Source organism: Triticum dicoccoides, chromosome 2B (genome assembly GCF_002162155.2).
Source record: "Triticum dicoccoides isolate Atlit2015 ecotype Zavitan chromosome 2B, WEW_v2.0, whole genome shotgun sequence".
Classification (NCBI taxonomy): Eukaryota; Viridiplantae; Streptophyta; class Magnoliopsida; order Poales; family Poaceae; genus Triticum; species Triticum dicoccoides.
Window position 1 is genome coordinate 651,427,417 of NC_041383.1, and position 21,175 is coordinate 651,448,591.

A 21,175-nucleotide genomic window follows, 5' to 3' on the forward strand; every position below is an offset into this window, starting at 1 on the left:
GAAAGATCCCGGGGGTGTGACTTTTTTTTTCTTTTGAGGAAGAAGCATGGGCTGGAAGCTGAAAACGACAGGGAAAAGCTGGGGCTCATGCATGTGCAGCCAACCCACCAGCCAATAGCCATTTTAAGATCATCTTCCATAGATGATGTAGATTTAAAAGTAACTAAATTTTGCATCTTCGAGGCTCAACAACCCCTCTCCAAAAGATGATATAGATGAAAAAAAATACATCTTCACCGTTCGAAGATGTAAACTACAACACCCGTGGTGAATTTGCATCTCCACGTACAGAAGATGTAAAAACGACGGTCGCGCGCCAACCGCCCAACTGCCTTCATTTCGCTTTCACGCGACCGCCGCTTGTCCACCCGACGGCCGGCTAACGCCGGTGACCCCGCCGCGCCGCCCGCCCACCACTGGTCAGACCTACCTCGTCGCAGTCATCGTCGGTGTCACCACAAGCCCCAAGCTGCCATGCCGCCGCCTCGGATTTTCCCCACCGAGGCTGGTTGCCGTCGCGCCGGAGCTGCCTGTGAAGAAGCAGCGAGCCGCCAAGCCATGCAGTGGAGGCGTGAAGCGACACATAGCGCAACCCGACGGTGAACCAACCTCGGTCGGCCAAAATTTCAAAGTTGAACGTGGCTGCGGCGGGCGATTGGTTGTCGCCGGCGGCTGTGGCTTCCTCCTCCGGCCAAACAGGCCCTCCTCCACCTTCGTCATCGCCCCTACGCCGTTCCTCCTCCTCTCGCCGCCTTGAATCGCTGCTGCTCCGCCGTCCCGATTCGCGCCGCTGCCGCCGCACCAATTCGCCACCCCCGCCGCCCCTCCGACGCTCCGCCGCCACCGCCCCGAATCGGGCCGCGCCGTCGCCGTCCCCCCTACCTATGCCCCGTAGTTTTTACATCTCCATTTTGCATCATCTATTGAAGTTGCACTTTTTACATCTTCATTTTACATCATCTGTTGGAGTTTGGCCCTTTTTCGAAGATGAAAAAGCACTTTTTAAATATGTAAATTTTTACATCTTTAAGTTTGCATCTTCAATTGAAGATGCTCTAAAAATAGACTCTTCGGTCTGTGGCAGTGGGCCGTCGCACGGGCAGCCGCCTGAGGCGCAAAGAAAAAACTTAGACCACGTGGAAGCCTGACATATTCCGAGAAGAATGTACAACGAGTCGTCACCAGTTCTTTCCCCTCGCTTCTCCTTTACTACCTTATACTACTATAAAAAGGGCACTTCCTGCTAGTAGCTCTTCATCCCCAGCAAAGCTTCAAATTTGATCGAGCCATGGAGCTAAGCGCAGCCACCCTCCTGGTCCTATCCTTCGTCTCACTGATGATTCTCGTGTCTTTGCTTAGCCGCAAAACCACAGCAAGTTCCAAGGGGAGGAAGCCTCCCGGCCCACGGTGCCTCCCCTTCATCGGAAGCCTCCTCCACCTCCTGACAGCGACGCCGCAGATCGCTCTCCGGGACCTGGCCAAGAAACACGGCCCAGTGATGTACCTGCGGTTGGGCCAGGTGGACGCCGTGGTGATCTCCTCGCCGGCAGCCGCACAGGTGGTGCTCCGGGATAGCTCCCTCACCTTCGCGTCAAGGCCGAAACTTCTGGCCGCGGAGATCGTGGGCTACGGGAGCGTCGACATAGCCTTCGCGCCATACGGCGCGTACTGGAGGACCCTGCGCAAGCTCTGCATGGTGGAGCTCCTGAGCGCGCGAAAGGTGAGGCAGTTTGCGCCCATCAGGAACAGCGTGAGCATGTCCCTCGTTAGGGATGTCCGCGCCGCCGGCGGCGAGCCCGTCAATCTCGGGAAGCTGCTCGTGTCGTGCACGAACACGATTACTGCAAAGGCGACGTTCGGCGACGAGTTCGACGCCGAGCTCCAAGAGCGGTTCCTGGCTGGGATGGATGTGCTGCTCAAGATAGTTGGGGCATTCTCCTTCGGGGACCTCTTCCCTTCGCTGTGGTTCCTGGACGTCGTCACTGGGCTGAGGCGCTCGGTCTGGCGAGCGCGCCGGCAGTTCGACGCCATCTTTGACAAGATCATCGCCAGCTGCGAGGCGCGACGGGCGGAGAAAAAGAATGCCACAGCCGGAGACGATGACCTTCTGGGCGTCATGCTTAGGATTAAGGATGAGGCGCAGCATGAGTTCCCCATCGGCATCACAAACATCAAGGCAATTATAGTGGTAAGTGCTCAAAGGCCGGCCTTCTATCTGATTCTCTGCTAATAATCTCTTCCATCCATATTAATTGTTGCTGATTTACTACTACAACTTTATACTAAATCAACAATAATTAATATGAATAGGAAGGAGTAAGTTTAGAGAGTTTAGAGAGAAATACTATAAGAAAGTTTAGAGAGATCACTAAGTAGGGAGTAAGACATAAGGTTCTACCTTCCGTCAATTTTTCTTTCGCCCGCCCGTCCGCCATTTCTCTATACGTTATTTCCATCCTTCCAATTTTCTTTGAAAAAAAGAAAAAAACAAATGCTTGCACGAATCTTGGCGTAAAATTAATGACATAGGACTTAGATGTGCAACACTTAGAGCACATCTACATGTGTTTTAGCAATATTGTTACTAGAAATTTCATCTTCTAAATTAAGAAAGTACGAGAACAATATTCCATCCTAGAAAGAAAGTTATATTGTTGTAGTCGGATTAATCCCACTCTATATATTTCCTATAGGACTTGTTCACGGCAGGCACGGAGACGACGTCGTCACTCCTTGAGTGGATCATGTCAGAGCTCATAAGGAACCCAGAGGTGATGGCAAAGGTTCAGGAGGAGGTGCGACAAACATTGGACAACAAGAGTCCTGGAGACCATGAAGTCCACATGGACAAGCTGCGCTACATGAAGATGGTGATCAAGGAGGGTTTGAGGTTGTACCCGGCCGCACCGCTCTTGCTCCCCCGTGTCTGCAGCAAGACTTGCGATGTTGGTGGGTTTGAGATCACAGAGGGCTCCAGGGTCATGGTCAATGCATGGGCGATAGCGAGGAACCCCGAGTATTGGCATGACGCAGACGAGTTCAAGCCGGAGAGGTTCGAAGACATTATCGTGGATTATAACGGCACACAGTTTGAGTACTTACCGTTCGGGAGCGGGCGAAGAATGTGCCCTGGCAATACCTTTGGGTTGGCCACGTTGGAGCTCATCCTGGCTCGGCTTCTGTACTTCTTCGATTGGAGCCTACCGGGCGGAATGCATCTGGATGAACTTGACATGGACATGATTGTCGGCACAACACTGAGAAGAAAGAACCAGCTTCACCTAGTAGCAACACCGTACAATGTTCCCATGGAACTTTGAGGCTTGCAGATGTGTAATAATGTTTATGATGTTGGGTTAACTCTGCAGTTGTGCTCGGGTGGGATTAAGGCATCGTGGGTAGAAGCTCACAATCTTGCTAGGTTCTCTTTATCGTTAAGTCATGGTCTTCGTATTTGGTTGGGTCAATCTCATAATTTCCTTTGTGTCCATGTAATAATTTCTTATGATCAATAAGACCTAGAGAATTGTACTAATGATAAATAAATAATTCGGCGAGCAGCTACAATTGGAGTAAAATTTAGTTGTCTTCATTCAACTTGCACGCCTAGCTGGAACTAAAATTCTAAACTCTGAAGCTAAATGAGCAGCTCATGGCTTGGCTCGACTCGAAGTCGTTGAGTAACAAGTCGAGCTGAGTTTTAATCTGATCTCGTTAGCCAAACAAGTTTTGGTTTAACGAGTTGAGCTTGATGAGAAGGGACATGAAATATGTGCTGATATTGTTGTTGATTGTTGTGATCTGGAGTATTTAACCAAAAACTACCACAATTCGTGAATCCGTGCCTACAAACTACCACTTTACGAATTTATGCGGAAAACTACCACTTTTTCCCTAATCCCTTGCTAAAAACTACCAAGTATGAAAAATGGTCGATTAAACCTGATTATGACAAGCTAGGCCCACCCGTCCGGGCTGAAATAGTCAACACCGTTACTTTGACCGTCAACCTAAGGGGCCCACATGTCAGTTCCATCTCCTACAACTCCTACGTCTGAAATTCCCCACCAAGCACCAAGCCTGGGCACGGCTGCGGCCATGGCTAGCCAGCAAGGCGGGCAGCTTGGCAAGCAGTGAGGCAGCCATCCAGACTGGCAGCGCGTAGGCTAGCTCGCGCGGCAGTGGCCATGGCCAGCTCAAGGAGTCTGTGTGCGGCAGCGACATCGACTCCGGCGGCGGGGGGACAACCGGATCCAGAGCACAGGGAGGCGGGGGACGTCGAGGGCGAGGCAGGAGCCCACCGCCCGCAGCACGGCCGTACGCCGACGAATCGATCAGCCCCGGCCATCAGCAGGTCAACGCCGCCGCTCTCGAGTTTGTCTCTCGTCGAATCGCACCGACGCCTCCCGTCGCATCTGCCCTGGCTAGCAGCAGGTTAACGTCGCGGCCTTGCCAGAGCAGGCAGGGGCGTGCGCACACGGGGGACTCGGCCTCACCGGAGCGGGCAGTGGCGCCGGGCCTCGGCCTCGCAAGAGCGGGCGGGGATGCGGGCACGCGGGGCTCGGCCTCGCCGGAGCGGGTAGGAGCACGGGCACAAGGGGCATCGGCCTTGCCGGAGCGGGCAGGGGCTCGCGTGGGGGGCTCGGCCTCGCCGGAGCATGCTGGGGACGCCTCGGGTGCAGAGGATGGCCACCGGAGCTCGCAGGCGACGGAATCCCTTATCTAAATCCTCCATGGGGAATTCCAGAGGAAGGGGATAGAACTGACATGTGGGCCCCACATGTTAACGGTCAAAGTTAACGGTGCTGACTTTTCAGTCCTGGCGGATGGGCCCAGTCTGTCATAAGCGCGTTTAAAACGGAAGAATCGGTCGATTTACAGACATGGTAGTTTTTAGTCATAGATTAGCAAAAAAATGATAGTTTTCGGCACAAATTTGTAAAGTGGTAGTTTGTGGGCACGGATTCATGAATTGTGGTAGTTTTTGGTTAAATACTCTGTGATCTGTAATGTGCGCCAATATCCCTTTGGTGTAAATTGTTGATTAATGTGATTTCTGGTTAAAAAATGTGTCTAGAAATGCATTTATGTAGATTAATTGCATTCATAATAAACATACTTTGTAATTGGCGTTTTTTTTGTTTGTTTTTATGTTGCTCGCCGCATGTGCCATGTTGTCGACTTGTCGTAATTCACATTTATAACTAGTTAAACAAGCTAAATCGTGAATTACACGAATCAAGCCGAGTTTAAATTTCAGATCGACAAGTTAATGAGTCCAATCGAGGTCGGCTGGGCTTGAATTCCAGCCCTATCGGGGAGTTTGATCACCAAGCTGTTAAAATGACCCCCAACCCACTATATTGGTAAAAGTCAAAGATATGGTCGGAAGCATGCCAGTGTCACTGTTTGCCCACGTGGTATCCTTGCGGAGAAGGAAATAGTCATGTTGTCACTTTCATCCTACCTTCGTCCTGGTTTATTGGTCCCCATTATATTTCGTGCCAAATTTTGACCGTAAATTTAACTAACAAAATGTTCATACATGTCATAAAAAATAATATCATTGAAATACAAATCTAACGATATATTTTTTGTTGACATGCATGAAAATTTTGTTAGTTAAATTTACGGTCAAAATTTGACACGGAATACAATGAAGACCAATAAACCAGGACGGAGGTAGTACCTGTCAATGTCCTCTTGTTGATCGTGCCGCGTTTTTCCGATGAAACTGCCAGAAATATCACTTTCCGCTAACAGAAGGTTTTGTTTTAAAAAACATTGAGCCTACCTTCGTCAATCTTTACATCTCTCTAAGTTACAGGGTCAGAGGTTCACTGCCGATCCCTCTGCTCCATATGAACACATGAATATCTTTCTCTTTCTGATGAGACCATCAACCATGGATTGTCAACTTGAGAGCCTGAGTGGTTCGTTGATAACAGCATTCACCGCGCTGGCCATTTCCTTTGGCGAGCTGAATCCGTCGGTCCGGAAGTAGAACAGGTGAAGTATCTTGCACATCTTCCAGAACAGCTCCTTGCATGCCCTGGGAACAGCAGTGCCTTCCTTGAGGACCAATCTTAGCAAGTCTCGCCTCGAGGCGACTATGGACTTCTGTATCGCATTCTTAGCCGCTTCTACGGACATAGAGCCACCGCTGTGAAGAACGAGTAGCGAAACGCTGTTTAGTTTCCCCTCGCTGCCCTCCCTCTGCAACATCATATGATCGGGAACAGGTCAGTCATCCAACGATAAATTCAAGTTTACAGACTTTAACTGCATAGTAATCACGAGCACTTACTGCTAACTTGTTAGATGTCTTAATGCATAGGTCTATACAGAGTTCAAATATTATTATCTCTAACTTTTTATTAGACGTTTATACAGACTATGACAGTGTCAAAAAACGTTTTATATTAAGTTACAGAGGGAGTACTCCATTTATAAACCAAAAACTGGATAGTAGTTGTACAGCAGCACAGGTATAAAACAGAGTTGATTGACTCTTCTACAATGTCAAGCCACCAGGATAAGAGGTGTACATCTCCCTTTTTTCCTATGATTAATATGATCAAGAGAGCTTCGTTTCACATCATTTTAACAAAGCAGACAACGACAGTCTTGACTTTTGTGGGAATTGTAAGTCCACCATAGTTCAAATGGTGTGTGGAATAACATAAATAATACTTCCTCTGATCCATAATAAGTGTCACTGTTTTGAACTAAGGTTAGTTCAACCTTAGTTCAAAACAGTGACACTTATTTTGGATCAGAGGAGTAACATTAAGGAAACGCTATTTTTATGCAGGTCTGCGAAATCTTGAATAATGGATGGTAACATAAAGGGGTCTATGCAGAGGCCGGGGGTAATCCTCCTTTTCGAAAGAAAAAGAAAACATTAAGGGGTCTGCAGGAACATTAAGGGCCCAACATACCTCAAAGCCTTGGCTGTCATTGAGGAGACGGCCACAGGTGCTCATTAGCCTAAATAACTCACTGTACTCTTGATTTTTTACAGCACTCCCCAATAGCTTTTCCCCGACACAATACAATGCTGGAAGCACAATGGGCCCCAGTGCGAATGAAACTACCCCGTTTGTCATGTATTCTTCCATTGTTGGCACATATTGGCTCCTCTGCCATTCTGCCTCGGTCATCATAGACCTCAATAGATGTAGCCACTGCAGATGAATTTCAACCTGTCAATACTGAACATAATGCAACTCAACAAGAGGAGGGGCAGACAACTCACTGTTTCTATCAGGTGATTTTTAACGTCACGGTTTTGTACGGCAGAAGCAATCGATCCAAGCTGGTTCACTGTGGTATAGAGAGCACAAAATACAATCCTTACTTGCTCCGAACAGAAGTCATCTTTGTGATACTCATCCCACCTAAGGCGGCCATTGGCAAAACAGAAAACATGACTTATTAGCAACGTCTAAGGCAGAAACACTACTTACAAAAGAGCAGACAAAGACATCAAGTTGAAGGACTGTACTTCTCAACTAATGCTATGAGGTTTTCTAGTTCTTCTTTTGATCCTCCAACATCGAAGAAGTCATCAACAACGGTTGTGAGCACACCGTTTTTGGCCCACGATATGCGAGCATCAGAAAGTTCAGGAGGAAAAATCGTAGCAGCAGCAGATAGATAACAATATGTCAACTTCTGTCGTGCAAATTGTAGCTGGTCCAATCTGTTTTCTTTCACCCACCTGTTGCGAATTTTTTTTTGAAAAATTTCCAAAAACAAAAAAGAAAGTTTACATGACAAGAGAGCATAATGGCCAGATTACCTATCAAGATGCAGGAGTTCATCCTGGTAGATAGATTGAGAAAATGTGAAATCTTCAACAGCCAAAGCCAAAAGTTCTTGGTTGATACCATACGGCCTGATTCAGCAAAATGTTTGAATTTTTAGTATTATGTCTAATTAAAATGATTTAAAGTGCACCTCTTATTACAGAAATGAGAATCTTACAAGCATTCTGTCTTCAGGATGTGAGAACCTCTAGCATCAAAATGTTCGATGTTCCTCTTGTGGTCTAGGCGTTCCAGCGTGGTATAGAACGGAAACTTAACGGCATACTCGACCTGAAATCACAAAAGCACAGGATTAGATATAACTTGAACTAGTACCAAGTAAAATGGGTATTTCAAATTTCATGCAGGCACCTCTAAGATTGGTAGGCCTTGCACCCTTTCAGAGCACAACTTTTCTGACAATAAGCTGCCAGACCAATTGCCAATGTTATCTAGGATTAATTCATGTTCTGATACACTGACTTTTGAAGCCTTATATAGTTCCAGTACAGATTTTGTATCATTTAAATATCCTTGAAGTGAATTATGGAAATTAGAGGCTTCACCAATATGAGACAGCTCATCTGCACCAAGATAGAATTAGGAAGTTAGACTGTTAATTTGTTAAACCAAGAACAATGACAACATTGACAGGATTTTCTGCCTAAGTACCTGGGGATACATCATACCCATTCATCCGTAAAAGGCGGAACGCCGTTGCACATGTTGCTACATCCATCATAATTTCCTCGTCTCTCTGTAACCAGAAACTGCAAACAGGAGACAGTAAAGTTTACAAGCTACTAAAAACAGATATCAGTTTCCTATTTACAGTCATTACCTGTATGCCATGTCCAAGATTCCCTCTATCTCACTAGAAAAATGCCGAGAAATTCCGATCTTTTCAAGCGAATCCACCATTGAAAGCTTGCAGTGCATATTTAGCGGATACACTGTTGGTACTGCAAAGGTCTACTGGTATTAAGTATTTCGCAACACTTTAAAACCCTTGCAAATTCTTCAGAAGGAAAGGTACAGAGATCCACCTGCACCACCAAATTTACTGACTAGCATATTTAAGTACTCGAGGGCTTTATCATCATAGTTGTGGACTAACGCAGCAGCAGTTGTGGAAGGAGAGTTGAACAACGACCCATTCTTCCTCTGAAACTTCATAACTTCATTCCAGTCCAGCAAGTTTCCTAACCCTTCCGCGACATAGGCCATATATGCTTCTCTGCCATAAGATTTCTCCCCAGCCTGCCTAAATTAAGTCAAGTATGAGAATTTTTAATATGCGACCCACAGGTGATACTCAAATTACGATTGCTAATTTCATCAGTATGCAAAAGACAATACGAATGACATGGTGGTCCCTTTTCCTTCAAATTACGGTTGATCGAAAAAGAAAACATAATTTCTTACAAGAAAACCCCCTTTGAAAAAGACGGGGAAGAAACAACTGTCCTAATACAAACGGGGGCAATATAATTCATACCAATATTTTTTCATCAACAGACCTTTTCAATTCCATCTTCCATTGGTGAAGCATCCCATCAATGTCAGTTTGTCTGACAGGAAATTGCAAACCCACCCCAATGGCAAGGCTAAGCATACCAGGAAAAATCATGTTGAAGCCTGTAGGAGCAGCAATCTCCTCATCCATGACAAGGGAGAAATGTCTTCCGATAAAATGCAGTCCTGCCCATGGCGTTAAGGCGTTTGAGCTCTTGAAAACAAACACAGGTAAACAACATTCACATGTGTCGGATAATAAGAAATAAGAAATCTATCTCTATACCTCTCCTTATGTGCTCTTGGCCAAGATTCCATTTCTCAAGAGCAAGAACACATGCCAATGTGGATAAGAGAACGTTCTTGTTGGCTGATGATCCAAAGTCGTTGATACCCCAAGATCCATTTTCATGTTGGTTTTGCAATATCCATTCAACACATTGAGGGAAGCATGGAGTGTGAGGGGAGCCCCGCAAGGGCACCATAGCTACCCACGCGGTATCGTACGGAGATGGCGGTAGTTCAACCTTGTGGAGCTGCTTCCTTATTCTAGCCTCACGGTCCTTTTGGTGCTGCATTTGATCAAAGCAATGCAGTATATAATTTAGCAAGCAACTCAAGACAGTCTCGGGAACCTCAAATATAATACAGTAACCATCAGTGACGTCAGTACCACGTCTAGTAGGCTTGCCGTTTCTGCTACCAACATCTTCTCGACATATGCTGTTCAGAGAAAAAGAGATGCCATGTGAGTCACGACCTACTATGAATCGATTAAATTAGGATCCGGATCATGCCAGCACTAAGTATGGGTACTACTCTTAAGCATAAAAATATAAGCACTAGCAATTGCAAGACCACGGCAAGACAAATGTCAGATTTATTAAATTCGGGAGAAGTGGCGTTTTCTGTTGGCATCAGGTCGGGAAACAGATACTTGACGTGCGGCATAGGGGTTGTCTTCTTAGGTAAAAAAACATACGGGGTTCACCTGAACGGCTGAACCTGAACTCCGAACACTTTGGAAATAAATTGCTGGGACTACTCACAGAGAAACTGATCAGCAAAATGGATTTGATTCCTCGCGTAAAAAAAGGTTCACCAGGAACAGAAAAAAAGGAGCGATCCAGCCAGGCAAGATCTGGGGACTTACCACAGCACGGAGTCCCCGAGCGAATCCGGTGGAGTGGAGGAGGACGGTGTCGACTGCCGGAGAGGGCCCGGAAACAGCGCGCTTCGGTGGGAGGAATCCTGGAGGCGTGCCCGGAGGCGCTGACGGGGGAGAGTCGAAGACGACGGTTCGAGCGGAACCTCGCCACGAACTGGGGAGCCGACGGGAGGGGGAGGAGGGCGCGATGACCAGCCTGCCGGCAAGGCGCCGGGAGGAGGGAGGTGCCCCCAGCGTTCGACATGGGTTGGGAGGGATCTACGATCGCCCAGGGCCGCGGCCGCCGTCGACGGGGGATTTATTGCAGCATCGCCGGAATGGGAAAGCAACCAGAGAGAGTGAGAGCGGCGGGCAAAGGGGAAGGGCACTGCGAACGGAAAAGGTGGCGCACTCACGCTTTTATCGGCCTCTGGGATTGTGGGACCAGCCTGTGTGGGGACGGCGGCGGCGGTGCCCTCGCCGTCGCGCCACTTGGCGCCCACGCGCACTCCCTGGCCGCTTCCCGCAGCAAAATTGTTCTTTAAAAATTGTTTGATACTCTCTTCGAACTATTCCCTCCGTTCGAAATTACTTGTAACAAAATTTGAATAAAAATGAATGTATTTACAAGTAAAATACATCTAGATAAATTTATTTTTTGGACGAGTAATTTCAAATGGAGGGAGTACATATAGAACAAAACGAGTGAATATAGTGCAATCTCTAAAAAAAACTTATATCTAAGAACGGAGGGAGTACTTTCAAAATGTGTGGTCAGCAATCCAAACAATTCAAAAAGTTGACTTGAGAAATGCAAGCAACTTTGGCGACCACCACCGCAGATCCGCCCCATCGATGGCCTCTAGGCCAAAGAGTTGCGGAGATCTCGGCCTCTGCCAGCGGGAGGGATCCCGTTGTCGTTCTTGTTAGATTCAATGTATTGGATTGGGCGTGTGATGACGTAGATGTTCCTTAGTAGCAGAAAAAATGTCTTTTACTCCCTCCGTCTGAAAATACTTGTCATCAAAATGGATAAAAGCAGATGTATCTACATGTATTTTAGTTCTGATACACCCCTTTTGATCCATTTTGATGACAAGTATTTTCGGACGGAGGGAGTACGTTCTATCCCCATCCCGATGGTGTGTCTAGCATTATCAGAGGTTGTGTGGAGGTGTGCCTCCGTCGGATCTCGCGGGATTTGGTTGGTGATGGTCTTTGAAGGATCTGTTTGGATTCGGTCTTCGTTTGTCTTTTTAAGTGTTTACAGGTTTGATCCTTCTAACCTACGATTTTCTTCATCGGCGATGGTTGTTGCTCTGGGGCATTGGCAGCCTTAGCAGGATGACTTCCCGACTGTCTACTACAATAAGGTTTGCCCTGCTTCGGTGAGGAAGGGGTGATGACGGCGGCGCGCCTTCGGCTCGCTCCAATGCTTGTAGTCGTCGTAGGTGGTCCACGGACATGGTTGTAAATTTTCTTACCTCTGTTGTTCTTTGTAAGTTTCTCGGAAAAAAAGGCGACCAAAATCTGAACTGCTTTTGCCAACTTTTACGAATTGGAATACTCTCGGGGCCGGCAGAAGCGCTCGTATTTGTTACAGTTAAATCACGGTCTAGTTGAGAACTAGGGGTTGCTGCCTTTCCTTCTCCTCTCGTCAGCGCCGCCGCTGGTTCGCCCCATCTTCGATGGCCTTTGGGCCATGGAGGAGCGAAGGATCTCAGCCCCTTGCTGGCGGGAGGGACCCCACTCTCGTTCTTGTTGGATTCAATATGTTTGTTGGGGCTATGTGGTGACGAGGATGTCCTTCGTAGGAATAATGTCTCTCACGTTCTATCCCTGTTGTTATGGTGCATCTAGCGTCATCAGAGGGTGTGTGGAGGTGTGTCGTCGGATCTCACAGGATTCGTTCGGTATTAGTCTTCGGTCGATCTGTTTGGATCCTGTTTTCGTTCGCCTTCGTTTGGATGTTTATAGCTTTGATGCTTCTGCTCTGGTACGTTGGTCTTATGAGACCTTAGCACGATGATTTTTTGACTGTCTACTACAATAAGGTTTGCCCAGCTCCGGTGAGGGAGCAGCAATGACGGCGGCGCGCCTTCAGCTTGCTTGAATGTTTGTAGTCATCGCTGGTGATCCATAAAGTTGATCGTAATTTTTATTACCTCTAATATTCGTTGTACTGCTAAGATTAAAGGTGAGTAGACTAAAAGTTTTTCCAAAAAAAAATGCACGGTCTAGTCATGGCGCAATTAGAGGGTGATTTAATTGTGGGCCAACTCTACCATGGGCATGAAGGCACGATCCGTGTACTATAAATAAGATGATTTACAGAGCATTTTCTGTGAATTAATGGCGAGCGAAGCGTGTTCGCTACTAGGAAGTGTACAAACATCCGATCTTCGAGGGCTTTATAAGACTGGTCATAGTGGCAAATAATTATAAACTAGTGACATGCATATATTACTAATCTATATTAATATCTTATAGTGAAAATAGGCAGACAGTTTGTAGCCGTTCAAACGTTACGAGGAGACATGTTAAGCAGGGCGTGTAGCGGATGGCGCTCTCTTAGCCGACGCGCTACTTCAATGCCAGAAATGAGAGGTCTCGTTCGTCCTAAGTGGTGTCAATGCGGACGGCCAGCATCGGGCGGGAATGCGTGTAGGGGTTTGGGTGGGCTTCGATTGACAGACACGGGGCAACAGTCCAGAAGCCCGCACCCCCCCCCACCCCACACACACAATCTCTAGTTTACAGAAAAACTCGTCCAGACGGGCCTGCGGACAGATGCAGGACCACATTGATGGCAAAACACGGTCTAAATGATTGCGGGTGATTTAAGGTTCAACATTGGACATGTCGTTACTACCTAAGTTACCCACACTATGACCAGCCTAATCTTGAGTGAAGGGGTTGTTAGAGCATCTACAACCGGACATTGCAAATCCGACCCCTCAAACGCACGCGGACACGTCTGCGGGCACTGACCGGGCACGCCTCAAATTAGCCACTTTGCATCCTTCTCTCTCATATTTCATCCCCTAAATCCATACAAATCATGCAAAAGTAATCCTACGCACTACCCTAGCTACCTTTCATCGTCGGAGATGCCCACGACGACGATGCCGGGCGCTGGCTGGAACGGCGGGTAGGAGGGCTCCGACGCATCCTCCTCCTGCTCGACCTCATCCATGTAGACAAACATTTCAGCCTCCTCTGCGGCTTCTTGCGCCTCCATCTCCTGCCGACGACGGCGTCTTGCCTCCACAGCCGACTCCAGCCGAAGGAAATCGAGGATGGCCTGCTGCTCCGCTTGCAGATCCCCATCGCCAACGATCCCCACATCCTCCTCCTCCGGCTCATCATCATCATCATCATCATCATCCTCCACCTCCTCCAACTCCTTCTCCGACTCCACTGCATCCAGAGGTAGCCCCGCGGTGATTCGGGCTTCACGCCTAGCCCGGATCTGCTCAAGGAGCTCGAACAGGCGCTCCGGTGTCAGAAAGGGCTCGCTCCTCACCCGGCGGTGTGGGGGCATGGCTACCAGGCGGACGGGTGGAGTGGAAAGTGGTGGCGGCGGCGGAGAGGAGGAGGAAAATATGGATGGACGATAGAGTTTCGGTGCCGCCGATCGACTTAAATAGCCGGGCAATGCACTACGCGGCTCGCCGAAGGTGCGGCACGCGGCGCCACCGGTCCAACAAAGGAGACGAGCGTCGGACCGCCGAGTTTGAGAGCGTTTCCGGCTGAGACCCCTTCGTCAGTCTGACATGGCGGGCGCGCCCGGGCGTCCCATATCCGCCCCATATTTGGGCTGGATATGGGGGGTGCCAGTCAGCCCGGGCGTTTGAGGGCCATTTGAGACGTCCATCTGGGTTAAAAAATCATGATCGGACATCGACCGTGCGGCCTGCCTGGATGTATGAGGCAGATTTGAGAAGTCCGGTTTGTAGATGCTCTTATTTGGCTTTGGCATACGAACTTTTGTAGGGAAGGCATGCATCTTAAGGTGTCGTACGAGCGGTGACTTTGGCGGAAGCGATGGCGGCGGTGCATGGAACACACAACTGAGTTGAGATAATCGAAATGACGTGGACTAGCACAGAATTACAAAGACAACGATAGATGTTTCTATATGCAGCTGCTTTGACGAATTACAAACCTGTCTATCACTCTATCTATACTGATTAAAGTAGTATGGCGGGCCGGACAAAGCTGCGAATATAAAACCGTGGTGCAGCCTATGGATGCACGGGTTGACAGATAGATGGCACATTGCGACGGAGCTAGCCGGAGATCCTTCACGGAAGTGCATTTTGTCACGGAGCTAGCCGGAGATCCTTCACGCAAGTGCATTTTGTCCTCTACTAGGACCGGTAGCTTCGGCGCGCAGACGAATCGGATTCGTGGGCGTACGTGCGTGTTCTTTTCTTCTAGAAAAATACTCGAGATTATATTATGTTAAGGAAAACAATACAAGGAGACATACAGTGCATACGAGTACATCCACACAGAATTCGGAAGAACACCAAATCCAACTCGACCACATAGTCGCCGCTACCCACGCTCCGTTGTCGCCGCCAGAGAGAGAAGAAGAGCAACCAACCCCTTTGGATCCGGAGAAGCAGCATGCCTTGAAAGCTTTGTCAACCGCACTGTCGTAGCTCGCCACGAGAGGCGAGATCTTGAGCAGAGCTGAAATGCCCAGACGACCGGGGGTGACGCCCCATGCCGCGCCGGATCCGCATCGGCCAGCGCTTCACTAAAGCAGGAAGCAGGTTCAAAGACCAATCCGCAAAAAACCTGGCACATCCGTCCCGTCCGCAGACGTGAATGCAAGATGCAGCCATCTAACAATAGCCGCATACATTTGCACAACAACTCAAACCAACCGAATGAAATTCGTGCAAACAAGTGCGGATTTCATATAAACACGGCCTAATTTTATATAAACATGCCGGATTTCATATAAAATACGAAGGATTTCATTACAAATACATGAAAGCGCTCCTAGGCAGGCTAATCTAAATGATCACTGGCGTCCGTCCCTGTCTCCGGCCATGAACCAAGAGAATGGAAGCTTCGCCTTTTCCAGCTCGGCCTCCGGAGCCCCGGGAAGTGAAGTTGTCCGCCTCGACGTCGTCGCCAAGCGACTAATTGGCCGTTGATGCTGAGCCCACCAAGGTTGGCGTCGACGGGAGGGGAGAAGCGGTGGCCTTCTTGGGACCCAAGCAACGGCGACCTACTGTGCACTAGTCTTCCTCGCTGCCGGCGGCGCCCGCGGACGTGTCGGCTTCTTCGTGGTCGTGGCGCCGGGACGCGGCTGTGTCGCCGAACAATGCCTCGCCCATGTTGTCCTCCCGCTTTCTTGCCTGCGGTCGCCACCTCCGCCTGCCGCTGTCGGTACCGCTAGCGGGCGAGACAAATCTCTCGGGCAGAGCGGTAGGACTCGAGCAGCGCCTCCTGCTCCGCCAGGTCCACGTCCGGCGCGACCGCCTTGCCGGCGGCGAGTTGCTCCTCCGCCTGCAGATGCTCATGGAGGAGGTTGTGAGGTTGTGGTTCTAGTTGGCGTCGTCTTGCGCCTCCCGGAACCGCTCCTCCCGCACCATGTCCATATAATGGGAACAAGCCTCGCCGATGGTCAGGGTGCAATGCACAGGCGAGTGTGCTGCAGAGGAAGAAGAGGGTGGCGATGGCTCGTCGTCGGAGGCTCCTCCATTTGCACATCCTCTGGCTGGCTGCCGATCTGCCAGTCGACAGCAATGGTGGCCATGGCCTTCTTCTGCTCCGACGTCAGCCTGTCCCAGAGAGCTTTGGCCGCGGAGGGATCCATGGCGGGGAGTAGTGTGGAGGGATGACTATGGCTATGGCTGGGGTACTGGGGCAGCGGTTTTATATAGCACCGGTGTGCAGCAGACGGATAAACGAGTGGCGCCGGAGGAGATGCCTCAGAAACCGCGTACCATCAATGCGGGCGGCAGATGTGCGGTCGTGGTGTCGTTTGAACGTGCGACAGTCACCTGCACCGGGAAGCGGCACGGGCGGCGCTCTCTTGGCCGGTGCGCCTCTTCAATGCCGTCGCTAGTGAGCGGTCGCGTCCACTCTGGGTGGGCATGAATGACGGCGCTGACGCTCTAAACGGCGCTAACCGAAAACGTGGGGGAGGGGTGAGGGGTTTTTGGTGGGTTAGGACGGTTAGAAACGGGCGTGGGACCGATCCGGACTCCCGCAAACCTCCTTCACTTTTGTCTTTGCTTTGCGGGAGAAATCGCATCCAGACCGCTCTCCGGACTGATACCGGGTCGCTCTGGATGGCTTCCGTGGTCCGGACAGCCCGGTCCAAATGATTGCGGGAGATTTACGGGTCAGTGTTGGAGATGCCCTTAGGCTAGCCATAATGCAAATCATCAATGGTAACTAATTTTTTTCCTGAGGTGACATGCAACTAAATGAGGAAAATACGGATTGAGTATCGTGATTGATATAATATCATATTAAATGATGGATTAGTATATGTCATGCATAGCAATAAATAAGATCACTATAGTACAAACCTATTATTACTAGTGGCTTCTCTCGAGATAGCATGTATTATGGTAGGTGAACAAATTACTGCCGAGCAATTGATAAAAAGCGCATAATTATGATGAAATCTAAGGCAATGCTCATGAAAATAGGCATCACGTCCGTGTCAAGTAGACCGAAATGGTTTTGCATCTACTACTGTTACTCACTGAGGGAGTCCTGGACTAAGGGGTCCTCGGACAGCCGGACTATATACTTTGGCCGGACTGTTGGACTATGAAGACTAGAAGAACGTCCGTGCGTTGCAACGGGGCCACATTAACTTTAAGAGTTCAATATTACGACATTGGCGACCTTTTTTACCATCAAATCCTCACATACACACACTCCCCCTCCCTCTTCCTCACTCTCTCTCTCTCTAACACACACACACATAGCCTATTCTCCCTGCTAATAAGACTTACTCAATTGACAATAATGTGTGGACTTGTGGTGAGCTTGACTGAACTAATGGATAGTGTGATATATTCCCCAATCATTTAACAATGAAATTTCAGAAATGGAAAGATTATGTAACACCTCAAGTCATTAGCTACAGTGACCTCCCACTAATGATGCCATGTCATCAGGCTTGCTAAGCCAAACTGCCACTTGATAAAAATTAAAGCCCAATTCAAATTTAAAATAAAGTCAAATAAATTATTTTATCAAATAGTAAAACTAAAATGTTCACCATATTCTATAAATTCCACTGATCTTTGACATGTTGAGCCCAACATTATTTGACCCAAAATTTAAATCTTGTCAAATTAATAAGAGGTCCAACAGTAGTTAAAATAACCAATTAAATATAAACCTAATTTTATATATTTCCTTTTGGCCACAAACTTCTTGTGCCACCTAAAAATATTGTGCTCGAATTGTGTGCATAGTTTCACAATTAACAAAATCCATTTAGTTGATATAAGAATAAATAGAAAACGGTGTTAAAAAGGAGAAACGGATTAGAATACATTAAAAACCAAAAGGACGATGAAAAAGGGGATTCCCCTACCCCTCGGGGCCTTGCCACCGAACCAGCCCAGTGGTCCAGTCCCCGCACGGTCGTCTTCTCTTGTTCCCCGAGCCCGTCGCTACAGAGCCGGGCTCCCGCCCGACCACCTCGCCGGCATCGAAGGGGAATGGATAAGGGTGACGCCTTGCCTCCCCTGCCCCATGGCCTTACTCCTCCTCGACGCCCCCTCCCAGATCCACTTCTCCTCCTCGCTCGCTCAATCTCGGTGATCTAGACGAAGTCAGATGCCACGGCCACCATGACCGAATCCGTCCACACGACCACTGCCCTTCCTGCTGGCTAGGAGCTTGTCGAGGAGCTCCGAATGCCTCCGCTACTTCGTCTACGCCAACGAGATCAAGTCCAGCACCCCCAAATCGACGTCGTTGCCGTCTTCCTCAACCTTCGGCCACCGTGACATTGCCGTTCGATCCGCGCCGCCCCGAGCTCCCCTGTCTTCCCCTAGGGTGCCATTGACACCGCCGTGATCTCCTCTTGCCTTTCCCCAGTTTCCCCTCTCGTTTGCTCTCGTTAGGTATTTCGCCGTGGCCAAGAACCGCCGTCCGCCATGGCCATTGCAGGGGTAGCCACTGAGCTCCTTGGATTAACCACGTGGCACATGCCCGCTCCTATGTGCGCCCATGCCCGAGCCTTCAGCTCTTCTTCCGCGCCCGCGGGGCCACACCCTCTCTGGCTCTCCATGCCCACGCACGTGCCACATCGCGTCCGTCGCGCCCGCCGTTGCCATCACGCTCGCCACAGCCACTGCAACAATGTGCCCCACGCGACGCCCACCCTGGCCGCGCATCACACTCTTGCTGGTTGTGTTCGCCCTGTCTGCTGCCGCCTATCCCTTCGCTCGCCCCGCTGCCGCGCCCCTGCCTCACGCCGCCTCCTGTCACGGCCATCTTCTGCCGGCCGCCCCCTCAGCCACGCCGGCCGCATCTCTGCCCTCCACCGTCGGTCGCTCGCCTCGCATGTTGTGTGCTTCTTCCTGCTGCTATGCGCTGCTCTACCACTGGTACGCTGTTGCGCCATGCCCTCGACACCGTCGTGGACAAACGTGGCGGAGGGATTGTCAATGGAGTACGAGGAGGAGGTGGCGGAGAAGGTGTGGAGAGGCAAGAGGTCTAGGGTGGCGTCAGCTGGCTGTGGTGGAGGTGATTATGCGAGAAGGAGCCGGAGCGGAAGGAGAGGTCATAATTGGAAAGAATCGCAAAAAAATCATAACCCGGAGATCTCATTCCAAAAAAAATGCTAATATCGATGGAGAGGTGATTTCCTTCAATAGGTGGAAAACATAGGAAATATTGGATGTTATCAAGGAAAGGTAAAAATTTAGGAAAGTTAGGATTTTGAACTGATTTCTATGCAAATGGGGTTTTATTTTTTGGTAAAATGATATCAGTACCTGTCCATTTGTGACGTGTCTGATTAGGAAAGTTTGCAAATGTTAAGGAACTATTTGTTGGGAGGAAAGTTTGTGACGTGTCTGTTATTTGTTTCCTAAAACAAATTTCACTAATGAGAGAAATCGATTGATTTAGATAAGTTAGGAAAGTTATATTCAAATTTATTATTTGTTTTCTAAAAATTTATTATTTGTTTCCTAAGACAAACTGAACCAATAAAATGAATCGATTGATATGAATAACTTAAGGAAGTTAGATCCGTGATTTGTTATATGTTAGAAAAGTCCTGATTGTAATAAAGAGTGGAGAGAAAAATAAACCAATAGACCAGGATGGGAGGGGGTGGTGAGAGGAGAGACAAAAAAACCCCAGCGAAAATAAACCATGAAGACTATTCACCAACTGCTCCATTAGGAGTAGAGATGCGTCTTGAGGTATTATCGTATGCTTGGTACTAGTATATGATAATTTTCATTGCAGGTAGCCTCATACAACTAAGCCCGGCATAAAAACCGAAGACCGACAAACAAACTTGTAAAGACCGAGACTGAACTAAAATACCAAATTAAATTTGGGCGTCAAAATTGGAAGATCAGATTAAATTCACCAGACTAATCTTCTTCTCTGGATGATCGAATAATCCAGATAGACTGAATTAGCGCAATTTTCTAGATGTTTATGGTAATATTCTAGCTGCATACGTCTGAACTCTGAATTTTGATTGCATACCCCTATTACACATACAGTCTGGTTTTTTCTTGCATAGGTCTATATTGCAATGTACATAAATCTGAGTTGTAGCATGAAATTTGTCTGTTTAGTTGGGATCAAAAACCATCATGTAAAGACTGAACACTGAATAGTGGAGAACTGAGAAGACCGAAATAAATCTAGTCGTCAATTATGAAAGACCGAAAAGACAAGACCGAGCAAACCAAAAAAAAAAAACACGTGGGCCTAGATACACCTGCCATTGCTCCTTTCTCGCGAACTCCCACACCATGCTTGTGTTTGGCCTAAGCGCGACGGGTTTGGGTGAGCGTTCACCACGGCGCAACACGGCATGGCAACATGAGGAGGGCATGTTCAACACACTACTACGTCTAATTTGTTGGGAAACGCAGTAATTTCAAAAAAAAAATCCTACGATCATGCAAGATCTATCTAGGTGATGCATAGCAACGAGAGGGGAGAGTGTTGTTTACGTACCCTCGTAGACTGAAAGCGGAAGCATTATGACAACACAGTTGATGTAGTCGTACGTCTTCACGATCCGACCAATCCTAGCACCGAAGATATGGCACCTCCGTGATCTGCACATATTCAGCTCGGTGACGTCCCATGAACTCTAGATCCAGCTGAGGCCGAGGGAGAGTTTCGTCAGCACGACGGCGTGATGACGATGATGATGAAGTTACCGGCGGAGGGCTTCACCTAAGCACTACGACGATATGACCAAGGTGGAAATCTGTGAAGGGGGACACCGCACACGGCTAAAAGATCAACTTGATCAACTTATGTGTCTATGGGGTGCCCCCTCCCCCGTATATAAAGGAGTGGAGGAGGGGGAGGGTCGGCCCTCTATGGCGCGCCCAAGGGGGGAGTCCTACTCCCAGTAGGAGTAGGTTTCCCCCCTTCCCTAGTTGGAGTAGGAGAAGAAGGAAGATGGAGAGAGAGAGAAGGAAAGGGGGCCGGCCCCCTTCCC

The 21,175-nt window shown here is 48.7% G+C and overlaps 2 protein-coding genes across 7 annotated transcripts; one reads left to right on the top strand and one right to left on the bottom strand.

Moving 5' to 3' along the window:
* Positions 1 to 1,276: 1,276 nt before the first annotated feature.
* LOC119365399 (cytochrome P450 99A2-like) lies at positions 1,277 to 3,360 on the top strand. Its single transcript, XM_037631015.1, has 2 exons — positions 1,277 to 2,188; positions 2,694 to 3,360. The coding sequence occupies exons 1-2, from the start codon at positions 1,289 to 1,291 to the stop codon at positions 3,318 to 3,320; spliced, it is 1,527 nt and encodes a 508-aa protein (XP_037486912.1). The 5' UTR covers positions 1,277 to 1,288; the 3' UTR covers positions 3,321 to 3,360.
* Positions 3,361 to 5,735: 2,375 nt separating this feature from the next.
* LOC119365400 (ent-kaur-16-ene synthase, chloroplastic-like) lies at positions 5,736 to 10,855 on the bottom strand. Of its 6 annotated transcripts, none has more exons than XM_037631017.1 (14): positions 10,480 to 10,855; positions 10,003 to 10,049; positions 9,613 to 9,898; positions 9,310 to 9,512; positions 8,858 to 9,071; positions 8,653 to 8,773; positions 8,484 to 8,581; positions 8,184 to 8,395; positions 7,990 to 8,102; positions 7,805 to 7,900; positions 7,508 to 7,723; positions 7,259 to 7,400; positions 6,942 to 7,187; positions 5,736 to 6,216 (listed from the first exon to the last, which is right to left on the bottom strand). In XM_037631017.1, exons 1-14 carry the CDS (start codon positions 10,736 to 10,738, stop codon positions 5,914 to 5,916), a joined length of 2,556 nt encoding a protein of 851 aa, XP_037486914.1. In that variant the 5' UTR covers positions 10,739 to 10,855; the 3' UTR covers positions 5,736 to 5,913. The 6 variants fall into 6 exon arrangements, with proteins under 6 accessions (XP_037486914.1, XP_037486916.1, XP_037486913.1 ...); XM_037631019.1 differs by having other exon boundaries at positions 8,858 to 9,075; positions 9,332 to 9,512; positions 10,000 to 10,049; XM_037631016.1 differs by having other exon boundaries at positions 10,000 to 10,049.
* Between the last annotated feature and the right edge of the window lie 10,320 nt (positions 10,856 to 21,175).